The 12,103-nt window shown below is 41.1% G+C and overlaps 1 protein-coding gene across 1 annotated transcript in view; it reads right to left on the bottom strand.

Moving 5' to 3' along the window:
- EPDR1 (ependymin related 1) overlaps positions 1-12,103 on the bottom strand; it is a 36,829-nt gene continuing 24,726 nt past the window's right edge. Inside the window, exons 2-3 of the mRNA XM_014476817.2 lie at positions 2,810-3,018; positions 1-1,711 (exon numbers count right to left, since the gene is read on the bottom strand). Coding sequence (XP_014332303.2) covers positions 1,515-1,711; positions 2,810-3,018 — 406 coding nt within the window. The 3' untranslated portion in view covers positions 1-1,514. The remainder of the gene's footprint in view (positions 1,712-2,809; positions 3,019-12,103) is intronic.

Below are 12,103 nucleotides of genomic sequence, written 5' to 3' on the forward strand. Positions count from 1 at the left end.
TGCAATTACATTAGTTTATTGATACAGTATAGATAAACTGTGAGTACAGATTGTTTTCAGCATAACGTAGGTGTCACACATTTCTCCTGGCAATAGATGATGGATAGATAGATAGCCAGATAAAACACAATATTAGAAAGAATCTAGAATGATAAATTTTTTTTCTATCTTTTTTTTTATTTTATTTTTAAACTTTACAATATTGTATTAGTTTTGCCAAAATGATAAATTTTATTACTAGATGTCTCCCTAGAGATCAGCAAACCCAATCCCATTTAGCAAATGAGGAAATAAGGACCAGAGAGGCTAGCATTCTCCATTCTACAAACTTTAGGGCACTGACCATGTGCCAGGCACTTAGTGCTGGGCATATAAAAGTAAACAGAACATGGTAACCATACTCATGGCACTCATAGTCAGGCTAGTGAGTCAGAGTGTCCAGGAAGCAGGAAATTTTGACACAGCCTAGTAAGCATTATCAGAATAACATGTTCAAGCTACAAGTTGCACCCAGTCCAGGCTTGGGAGCAGCCTCTGAAGGCCATGCATGAGCTGACCTGGGAAGGATGAGCAGTATGAAATGCTGCCCCAGGGATGTAAGAGGAAACATAGTCTATCTAGTGAATCAAAGGAGCTCCAGTACAAGGGAATTCTCATCCTGGATTTCAGAAACAACAGTCTCCTGAATCCCACTGTGCTATTTTTAGAATACTACCTGTCTCTTTTGGTGTCTTGACGAGTTGATTCAGCACACATATCAATACTCTTGCATAGAAAAAAGGAAGAATACATGGCTCATGCTTACGCAGAAATAGACATTAAGGTTTTCCAAACCCTCCTATGTAAAAATATATCTTTAGAGGAATCATTTCTTTTTACTATAGCCTTTTATTTCCTCCCCAAGTATTTACATCCATTGGGTCAGGCCAAAAAGCTCTTAAGGCTAGAAGGGATTTTCAGAGATCATTGTGTCAGAGACCAAGGGAGCACAGGGTGGGGGAAAAGGAGGAGGTGCTGGGGGGATGGAGCAGTGGAAGCAATCCCTACCCTGGCACAGGCAATAAAGGGGCCAGTGTGTATAGAGAGCTTCAAAATTAATACTAACACTGACCACAGTCAATCTGCTCTTTTTATCACCACGTGCCAGCAATCCAGCAAGTCCCAGTAATGTCAGTAATAACACATTCGCCCCTGATGACCCTTCCCTCATCCTGTGTGTGCCGCCACACGACCTATACACCTGCATACACGGAAAGTGCAGGGTCCAGACAGGCTCTGGAAATACCTGAGGTCCCTGTGTTTGCCATCTCTTCATATATTACCACATATTCTCCATTCCATTCCTTTTTTTAAACCTAGCCCAAGTAGTCAAAAACCATACATTAAAGAAAACATATCAAAGAATTATGATATTTATCTCCAACGAAGACGCTCATTTCTCAAGTCTCAAATCTGACTAGAGCTGGGGCCACTGGTATCTGATGTCCGATGCTGTCCCTTCGGTGTTTGCAGGCTTACCAGGAGCATTCCTCGCTCATCCTCTCTGGTTGGGCTGTCTGGCATGTGCTTGGCGGGGTGAACACTGATGGGTCTTTAATGCCCAGCTGTATATCGAAAAACCGTGTGGACAATATCACACTGTAATTTTTGGTGACGGTTTCTTGGACAGGATAACAATCCTTGACGGTATAAATGCCAATCCAAGTTTCATCTATAAGAGGAAGGCAAGTTGAGTCTTTAATGTAGAAGACAGGCAAAATACAGTATGTTTTAATGTGGTAAAATGTAGCATTTTAACCACTTTTAAGTACAGTTCTGTGGCACTAAATGCAGTCACATTGTTATGAAAGTATCACCATCATCCATCTTCAGAGATTTTCCATCTCCCCCAGCTCAAACTCTGTGCCCACTAAACACTAACTCCCCATTCCCCCCTCCCTCAGCCCCTGGCAACCACCATTCTAGTTTCTGTTTCTCTGAGTCTGACTAGTCTACATACCTCATATAAGTGATATTATACAGTATTTGTCCTTTAGTGACTGGTTTATTTCACTTAGCATAATGTCCTCAAGGTTCATCCATGTTGTAGCATGTATCAGAATGTCCTTCCTTTTTAAGTTTCAATAATATTCCACTGTATGTATACACCACCTTTGTCTACTCATTTGTCTGCTGATGGAAACTTGGGTTGTTTCTACCTCTGGCTATTATGAGTAGTGCTGCTGTGAATATGGATGTACAAATATCTCTTTAAGTCCTTGCTTTCAGTTCTTTGGGGTATATGCCAAAAAGTAGAATTACTAAGTCATACGATAATTCTATGTTTAATTTCAGAGGGAGCCATCATACTATTTTCCACAGCAATAAAGGCCTGTGTTTATGAAACACTCTTGGGGGAGGTGTGTGGGCAGCATTGCAGAGAAGAGCTTCACATCTCTGTATAAAAGACACATAATGGCGGTCGATATGGTCACTACAACTTTAGTTAGTGTTTTGGGGGAATGAAAAGGAGGCGCCCAGTTCTAACCTGTGCCTTAGACAAACATGTCACAGACCTTGGGGGCATCCCTTAACAGTCAAAGTGGAAAAAGTTACAGGGGGGTCTTAGAAGGCTGAGGGGTTTCAGATGCGATGCTGAGATCCCTGCATTACACAGCTAATAGAGTACATATGGGCACTTCAATGGAGTTAAACAATTTGATTAAGCTTCTAAATTTCCTTAATGACTACCTTCCTTAATGAGCTTAAACGTTTGTTTCCCTTCCTGCCTCTTGAGATGCAATACTTGAATACTTTGTTGAACCCTTACATGATCTGGCTGACTTTCTGTCCGACCATTCCTGGACAGTGATCTGCTCCTGGGGCCCCCCTATGGAGTATTGGTCCTCAAAGGTGGAGTTCTGAGGAATGTCCAGAGGGTCCCAGGGCTCTGTCAGGGTGATCTTGGAGCACTGCTTGGTGGCTTGTTCGATCTGAAACATCACTCCATCCTTATAGAGCAAAATATATTCAAATAATCTGGAAGATAGATTAAGAGAGAACATTCAGGACTTTATGTTGCAATCACCATGTCTTTTATCAGCATTAAAGTCAAAGGCCTTTGATACAAATTACTGTTAAAATAGAAAAAAAATAGTTTTGCTTGTGAGGCAATTATTTACTTATTTATAAACACTAGGCACCCAAACAACTTGAATAGAAAATAAAGCTCAGAGGTCAAAACTGAATATTCCTGAGACAATTACCTATCAATTACCTATTAACTTATCAAGTACCTATTGTATGACAGACCCTCTGCTTGGGAGACAAACACAAGGAGGTGAGACCTTAAGTTAGCAGCTGGTTTGTGACATTTTAGCCTTAGAGACACAGGAGGATTTGACTCTTGGCCTTAGTTGAGTCCTTACAGCAATGAGTCAGGGACTCCAGGGATATGCTGTAGACAGGATGACAAGAGTTGAGGAGGTACCAGGCAACTGTGCCCCACTGTCTCAACTGTCATCATAGGAATGGGCTTCGGTGAGGTGCAGCTGCACTGGGAATGAGCTGAGACAGGCAAGGACAAAAGCTGAGGGACCCCAATCAAATGGCGTCGCTGGATTGAGTTTGTCTGCATGCTCTCAGCCTCTTCCCTCACGCCCAGTGCACACACTTTGTGCAGAGCAAGCCGGAAGTATCCCAGGCTGTGCTTGAGCTCACAGACTGCCCGCCATCACCTTGCATGCTGTGTGGTCATCAGCCTTGTATCTTTCTTAAAACTAAGCCATCTTGATGTTGGATGAAGCTTGCTGCGTTTCCATGCATTCAACTGTCAGTCTAAAACTCAGGGCACTGTTGCTGACCCAGTGGAGTGAGGTTGCAACCCTGACTTCAAAAGTGAAATTTGAAACATCTGAAGGCAGAAGAGCCCAGAGAAATAGCTTTCCATGAGCAAATAACAATAGTCAGTTGTTCATCTGTGGTACATAAGGCTCACTCCACCCCAAAACCCCCCAGAGGATGCCTGTTTTCCATCTCAAGTCAGGGGTTGAAATTTATTTTCTTCAAAAAAATTTTGTAAATGATAAGTTTCTATATGGTCAAATAGTACCATATGAGCTAGGATAAAAATATGAATATAACCTCATTTTATGTATTTAGAAATATTGACTCTGCTTATTCCAGTAAATGTTTGACATGGCTTATGAGAGTAAAACCCAAGCACAGACTTTGAGAAGTGGGAGTGACTGGAGGAAGAAAAGGAAGTGTTCATTTTATGTGCTATTGCTCAAAACTGCAGCAAATCTCTCATATAGAAGCTGGGTTCACATCAAACTATAAGTCCTTTGGAGGAGTTTGGAGTTGGACTGTGGCACATCAGAGTCTAAACATTCATGGAAGGAATACAGAAATATTTGCATCAACTTTAGAGCACAGTCCAGTCATCATAGGGGATTCCTTGTTCATACACAAATCCTGCTCCATGACCCTTTCAGTGAGGGCAGCACCTATACTGTACGCCCCAAGGAGTGGTTGTCTCCATCATCCTTCTCCTCACCACCAGCTTCATCTTATTGTGCTTCCCCAAGTTTAAGGCGTTTAGGCTACAGTCATTCCTAGCTTTGGCTGATACTCTAGTTGTATGCAACTGAAAGATATGCAGCCAGGTGCAGGAAAAAGGAGCTTCCTTCCTGAAACTCAGCCCGAGAATCCACGTGAGCACAGAAGTGGAAGCCTGGCAGCCATGTTTATGTATGTGAGCTGGTCACCCTCCACAGAGCTTCAGAGAGCACAGGGGGACATCTGACCTGGGGAGGGGTGGGGAGGTGGGGGAAACAACCAGATTGTCTCTCATTCAGACATGTGGAATTGATACCAAACGTCTACTAGTCAGTCACTTCTCGTGGCTGGTCGTGTCATATGTAAGCTCAGAAGTCATGGGAGGCTAATTTGCAATAGGTGAACTAAAAGTAAAGAAGGAACAGAGAAGCAGCAACAAGCTGGGATTCCAACAGCTATTCATTTTCTAAATGTATTTCCTCTCTCAGGCCCAGTGCCTACAGATCCACCTGCAGAATTATGATGTTTCCTTTGTTCTAATAAGTTTCCTTTTTCTGCTTGGAACTTTTTGTGTGACTCATAACCAGGACTCATTTCTAATACAGTTGAGGATTCCACTGTTCCATTGAGAGCCCCGGGAACAGCTGCCAGCACAGCTGTTCTGGGAGAGGCACCACACAGACCACGGCAGAGCCAAGGGCATGGATGGATGCCTGTCAGTCACCTGTGGGGCAAGGGAGGAGGGCAGCAGAAAAGGAACTCTGCCAACTTCACTGTTTGCCTGAGGCCAGATCTGTCCATACACAGAAGTAAAATTTAATTTAAAAATGAGAATTCTGGACTTGAAACAATCACTGCAAAAGGTTAACATTTGTTAATTCTGGGTGGTCTGAACACAGGTGTTTGTTATGATGTTTTCTGTACTTTTCTAAGTTTTCAAAATATTTAATTTGAAAAAAAAAAGAGGGCATAGTCTGATACTGACATTATGTTGACAGTGCCTTAAGTAAAACAAAATATTAATTGAATGGGAAGCAAAATAGAACCGTATAATCATCTTTTCAAAATTCCATATGGATATTAATGCTAGTACTTCCCCATTCAAAGTTTTGGAAAAGAAGACGTTCATGGCTTGTATGTTTATATGAACATTTTCACAGTCAAGATGTGGGTTCTCTATCATAACCAGGATAAAGGGGCCTGGAGCCCAGTTAAGCCAGAAGGTCACAATGCAGAGATCAGCCAGGGTTGAAATGAATCATCTGTCTGGGATGCTGTGCGGGTAATAACCCATGGATCTGAAAGGGTAACAGACTTCAACAGAAACTGGATCCTGGGAGGTGAGATCAAAGCCTGGCTCTGAAGAGAAGGAAGTTGTGAGGACAGGAGTCACAAACCACACCCCTGGGTTACAGTCAAGCAAGGTGGGGGGCTAGAATCGGTGTGAAGGACGAGGCAGGCAGGCCAGCCCTGGGTCAAAAACAGACTGCAAACGCAGCCTCCTCACTGGCCAGACACCAAGCAAAGCACTGTTCCCAGGAGGGCCCCGACGCCGGGATCTCAGGCTCTCCAGGCCCAGCCAAGGGGTCGGCAGGCCAAGCTTTCCACAGCAACCCGATTGCAGAGGAGTGCCCAGTGCACCATTTGGCCTCCCACCTTGTGGGACAAAGGATTTTTGTGGCTTCTGATAAAATTCTCAGGCTGCATGGACAATTTCTGTTGTTTCCTGAAACATCCATTTTCCTAAAAACTGAAACTCTAATTTACAGAAAGAACAACTGTGTACATGTCAGAAATCTTCTGATTTCTCCATTTTAATTTTAATTGTAACATACACATAACACGAAATCTAACACCTTAACCATTTTTAAGTGTACAGTTCAGTGGTGGTAAGTATTCTCACATTGTTGTGCAACCAATCTCCATAACTCTTTCACCTGGCAAAACTGGAACGCCATACCCATTCAACAACACTTTTCTTCCTTCCTCAGCCCCTGGCAAGCACCATTCTATTTTCTGTCCCTATGAACTCGACTACTCTGAGTACCTCACGTAAGTGGAATCATACCTTTTTGTGACTGGGCTATTTCATTTCACACAATGTCCTTAAGATTCATGAGTAGCATGAGTCAGAATTTCCTTCCTTTATAAACCTAATATTCCACTGAATGTATAGATCACATATTTTTTATTAATTCATTCGAGGATGAACACTTGGGTTGTTTCCATCTTTTGGCATTGTAAATAGTGCTGCTATGAACATAAGTATGCAAATACATTAATTTTTAGTGTATGAACCACATTTTACAAAAATAATTATATATATTTTTTCTAACCTGTGTTTTAAGTTCAACAGTTTGTCCTTGGTAGTGGGCTTCCCTGGAGTCTCAGTGGTAAAGAATCTGCCTACCAATGCAGGTTCCATTCCTGGGTCGGGAAGATCCCCTGAAGAAGGAAATGGCAACCCACTCCAGTATTGTTGCCAGGGAAATCCCATGGACAGAGGAGTCTGGTGGGCTACATAGTCCATGGGGTCACAAAAGTGTTGGACACGACTTAGCAACTAAACAACAACAAAAGCAACATTCTTCCAAGTATTTCCAAAAAATACAGATGTCAAGTCATTTTCCCTAATTTACTATGAAATATTTTAAAAATGCAGGAATTGAAGAACGAGTACAATTATCACCCTTATATCTGCCATTTTGAATTCAACAATTTTTACATTTCATCGTATTTGCTCTATTTTCCAAGTATCTCTTACAAATAAGACTCTGTACTTCATGTCCCATCACATCAGAAGACAGGTGATGTTTCCACTATTAATGCTACCAACTTTGATCACCAAGTCATGTGATTACTCCAAATGTCTCCATCATAAAGGCATTTCTTTTTGCAACTGCCAAAGTGCCTGCGTGCTCAGTTGCCAAGTTGTGTCTGTCTCTTTGTGACCCCCATGGACTATAGCCTGCCAGGCTCCTCTGTCTATAGAGGAGAATTCCAGGCAAGAATACTGAAGTGGGTTGCTATTTCCTCCTCCAGGGGATCTTCCCGACCCAGGGATATAACCCATGTCTCTTGTGTCTCCTACATTGGTAGGCAGATTCATTACCACTGAGCCTCCTGGGAAGCCCCAGCTGCCAAGTAATTGGTGGGTAATACCTTGTGATGCTGAAAATATCTGTCACCCAATCATTTTAGGTAAAACCATTTCCTGAATCAATTATTTCACTGGTGGCTGACACAATGTTACCAGTGGTGTAGCAAACAGCATCTATCCACCAATCTAGTATCACTTTGCACTCTTGGGTTTTTATTTAACATACAACAAATGATTAAACTCATTATTCCATTTGATGCTCAAATTATCCCAATTTTGTCAGTAGGAGCTCCTTCTATCTGATATTTGTGACTTATAACATGACTCCATTAGTCTTTGAGTGACTCATGGCGTTCTGTGACACAAGTGTCCCAGACTCATCTTAGACTTTTCTTGCACTAAATCTACAATCAGTCATTTCTCTAAGGATCCCTGAATCTAACTGGGAAATAACTTGGAAACCAACATCAGGGCCCTAGATGTGCTCATTGTCATTGGGATGTCTTTGTTTTGAGAATATTTTAGTGGTTGGAGCCTTGTACATTTAAAAAAAAATCGTGAGTTCATACAGATATTTCCAATCTAAACTTAATGTTATAGATTCTTCTCTATAATTTTTTAATGTTTGTATATATTTTCTCTTAAAATAATCTAAAAACATAGCAAATTTATTTGCTTAATCCTACAATAGCTTTGAAATACTTTCAAAAGTGTTATCAAAGAATAAAACTGCCCAGTGAAGTTTAAAATATCATTGTAATTCTTTTCATGCTTAGAATACAACTCAATACTGCAGTAAATACTCACTTGGATTAAGCCTGTTCCCTGAGTGGGTACATTTCCAGGTTGATATGTCATTAGGTTCATTTGTTTGTTGTCAATTCAAGGACTTCACACTTTTCCTCTTTGATTTAATTTTATTATTTAAATATGTAAAAATTGTCATGTTTCAGAACTCAGAAAAATATAAAAAACCACATTCAGAGAAGTCTCCCATCTCAACTCCTGCCCCATCCCTTGATCTCCCGATAAACAGCACTTTTCATTGGCTTCCCTGTTTTTTCCTTTATTTCCTTTCAAAGATATAAGCAAACACATGCATGTACTCTTACTGCTCTCTCTTCTTTATAAAAGGGGTAGAATACTACATACACTTTTGGCACCTTGCTTTTTCCAGTCTCTATTAATACACTGAGGTTATCATTATTCTTTTTTATGGTCATATCAATAGTTTATTGTTGTAAGTAGCATTGATTATTTAGTCAGTCTCCTACTGGTGAGCACTGGCTTGTTTCCATTCTTATGATATTGCCCCAAACACCACAGTGAATAATCTTGTGCCATTTTGGAGGTATACATTTTGAATAAATCACTGATATGAAACTACAAGGACAACAGAATTTTGTTAAATATTATCAAATTTCTTTTTACAGAGTTGTACAATTTTGCACTTCTATCAATAATAAATGAAAGCACCTGTTTCCTTTGTAGTCTTGCCAACAGATCATGCTGTCAAACTTGGATGTGTGCCAATCTGATAAGTAAGAAACGTCAGGATTTTAAAAAACAACAACACATTTTCCTTTTGGGGTTAGCATAATAAGCATACACTAGACTGCATAAATCTAAAGTGTAGAGCATGATAAAGTTTACAAACTGAAGAACTGGGATCCCCCATCCATATCCAGTTGTGGCACCTCTGAAGTCTTCTCTGGCCCCTCCCAGTCACTTTCCTTCCACAATGAATAGAATAGTGCTCAGTTGCTCAGTCGTGTCCGACTCTCGGCAACCCTATGGACTGTAGCCCATCAGGCTCCTCTCTCCATGGGATTCTCCAGGCAAGAATACTGGAGTGGGTTGCCATTTCCTCCTGCAGGGGATCTTCCCGACCAAGGGATGGAATCCTTGTCTGTTCCATCTCCCACATTGGTAGGCAGATTCTTTACCACTGAGCTACCAGGGAAGCCCACTACCAAGGACAAATTGTTGAATTTAAAATAGTGTAGTTTTAATTTGTCTTCATTCATTATTTTCGGCTGAAATATCTTTTCATACGTTTAAGGACCATATGACTGTCTCGGTTTTCTGTAGCTAGTGACTTAGCCTTTTGTGTCTTAGTTGCAGATATTTTTTCTCTGCCATTTGTCTGTTCACATTATTTGCATTTTTTCCTACAATGCATATTTTTGAAGTCAGATTCCTTTTACTGCTTTCAGATTTTGTCAGATTTAGAAAACCTTTCCCTTCTCCCAGGTTATAAAAGAATTCACCGATGATTTCTCTTATCCGTATATGGTTTTCTTTTGTTAACATTTAGATCTTTAATTCATTTGGTATTTATTCTTGTGTATGATGTGAGATATGGGTACAATGTTATCTTTTCCCAATTGTTCTAACTCTATTGATTTAAAAGTCCATCTTTGCCGCAGTGACTTGAGATGCTGCCCTCCTTATACACCAATTCCAGCTGTACACTGGTCTACCCCAGAACTCTATTCCACTGGGTTGTCTATCTATTCACGCACCTGTATCACACTGCTTTAATTACAGCGACTTACTAGAATGCCATTTCATAATCTCATAGAATTTACTAGACCTCCCATGGTGTCCTCCTTTTCCAGGGCTTTCCTAAATACTTGCTTTTTAAATTTTGTGATATGAAATTTAGAATTAACTTATTGGGCTTCAGAAAAAACCACCTTTTTTGGCATTTGGGAGGACTGAGTTAACTTTCAATATTAATGTAGGAAGATTGGATATGCTCAGTCCTGTCCAACTCTTTGCAATCCCATGGACTGTAGCCCGCCAGGCTCCTCTGTCCGTGGAATTTTCCAGGAAGAATACTGGAGTGGGTTGCCATTTCCTACTCCAAGGAAGAATGGATACCTGTATGATTTTGTTATTCTATTTCCCTGCAAACAAAAAAAAAGTCCTTGTTGTTGTTCAGTTGCTAAGTTGTGTCTGACTCTGCAACCCCATGGACTGCAGCACACCCAGACTCCTCTGTCTTCCACAATCTCCCAGTTTGCTCAAATTCATGTCCATTGAGTCAGTGATGCTATCTGACCATCTAATCATCTGCCACCCCCTTCTCTTCTTGCCTTTGATCTTTCCTAGCATCAGAGTCTTTTCCAATGAGTCTGCTATTCACATCAGGTGGCATAAGTATTGGAGCTTCAGCTTCAGCAACAGTCCTTCCAATGAATATGCAGGGTTGATTTCTTTTAGGATTGACTGGTTTGATCTCCTTGCAGTCCAAGAGTTTTCTCTAGCACCACAATTCAAAAAATCTTCAGCACTCAGCCTTCTTTATGGTCCAACTCTCATATCCGTACATGACTACTGGAAAAACCATTGCTTTAACTATACAGACCTTTGGCATCAAAGTGATATCTCTGCTTTTTAATATGCTAATAGGTTTGTCACAGTTTTCCTTCCAAGGAGCAAGCATCTTTTAGTTACACAGCTGCAGTCACTGTCCACAGTAGTTCTGGAGCCCAAGAAAATAAAATCTGTCACTGTTTCCACTTTTTTCCCTTCTATTTGCCATGAAGTGATGGGACTGGATGCCATGATCTTAGTTTTTTGAATGTTGAGTTTCAAATCAGATTTTTCGCTCTTCTCTTTCACCCTCATGAGAGGCTCTTTAATTCCTCTTCACTTTCTCCCATTAGAGTGGTATCATCTGCATATCTGAGATTGTTGATATTTCTCCTGGCATTCTTGATTCCAGCTTGTGCTTCATCCAGTCTGGCATTTCACATGATATGCTCTGCATAGAAGTTAAACAGGGTAACAGTATACAACCTTGCCATACTCCCTTCCCAATTTTGAACCAGTGAGTTGTTCCATGTCCAGTTCTAACTGTTACTTCATGACCCACATACAGATTTCTCAGGAGACAGGTAAAATGCTCTGGTACTTTCATCTCTTTAAGAATTTTTCCAGTTTGTTGTGATCCACACAGTCAAAGACTTTAGTCAATAAAGCAGAAGTAGATGTTTTTCTGGAACTTGTAGCTCAATTGGTAAAGAATATACCCGCAATGCAGGAGACCCTGGTTCTCCTGGGCTGGGAAGATATGCTGGAGAAGGGATAGGCTCCCCACTCCAGTGTTCTTGTGCTTCCCTTGTGGCTCAGCTGGTAAAGAATCCACCTGCAATGAAGGAGACCTGAGTTTCATCCCTGCGTTGGGAAGATCAACTGGAGAAGGGAAAGGCTAGCCACTCCAGTATTCTGGCCTGGAGAATTACATGGACTGTATAGTCCATGGGGTCACAAACAGTTGGACACAACTGAGCAACGTTCACTTTCACTTGCTTTCTCCATGATCCAATAAATGTTGGCAATTTGGTCTCTGATTCCTCTGCCTCTTCAAAACTTAGCTTGTACACCTGGAAGTTCTCAGTTCTCATACTGCTGAAACCTAGCTTGAAGGTTTCTGAGCATAACTTTGCTAGCATG

This window comes from Bos mutus, chromosome 4 (assembly GCF_027580195.1).
Source record: "Bos mutus isolate GX-2022 chromosome 4, NWIPB_WYAK_1.1, whole genome shotgun sequence".
NCBI lineage: Eukaryota > Metazoa > Chordata > Mammalia > Artiodactyla > Bovidae > Bos > Bos mutus.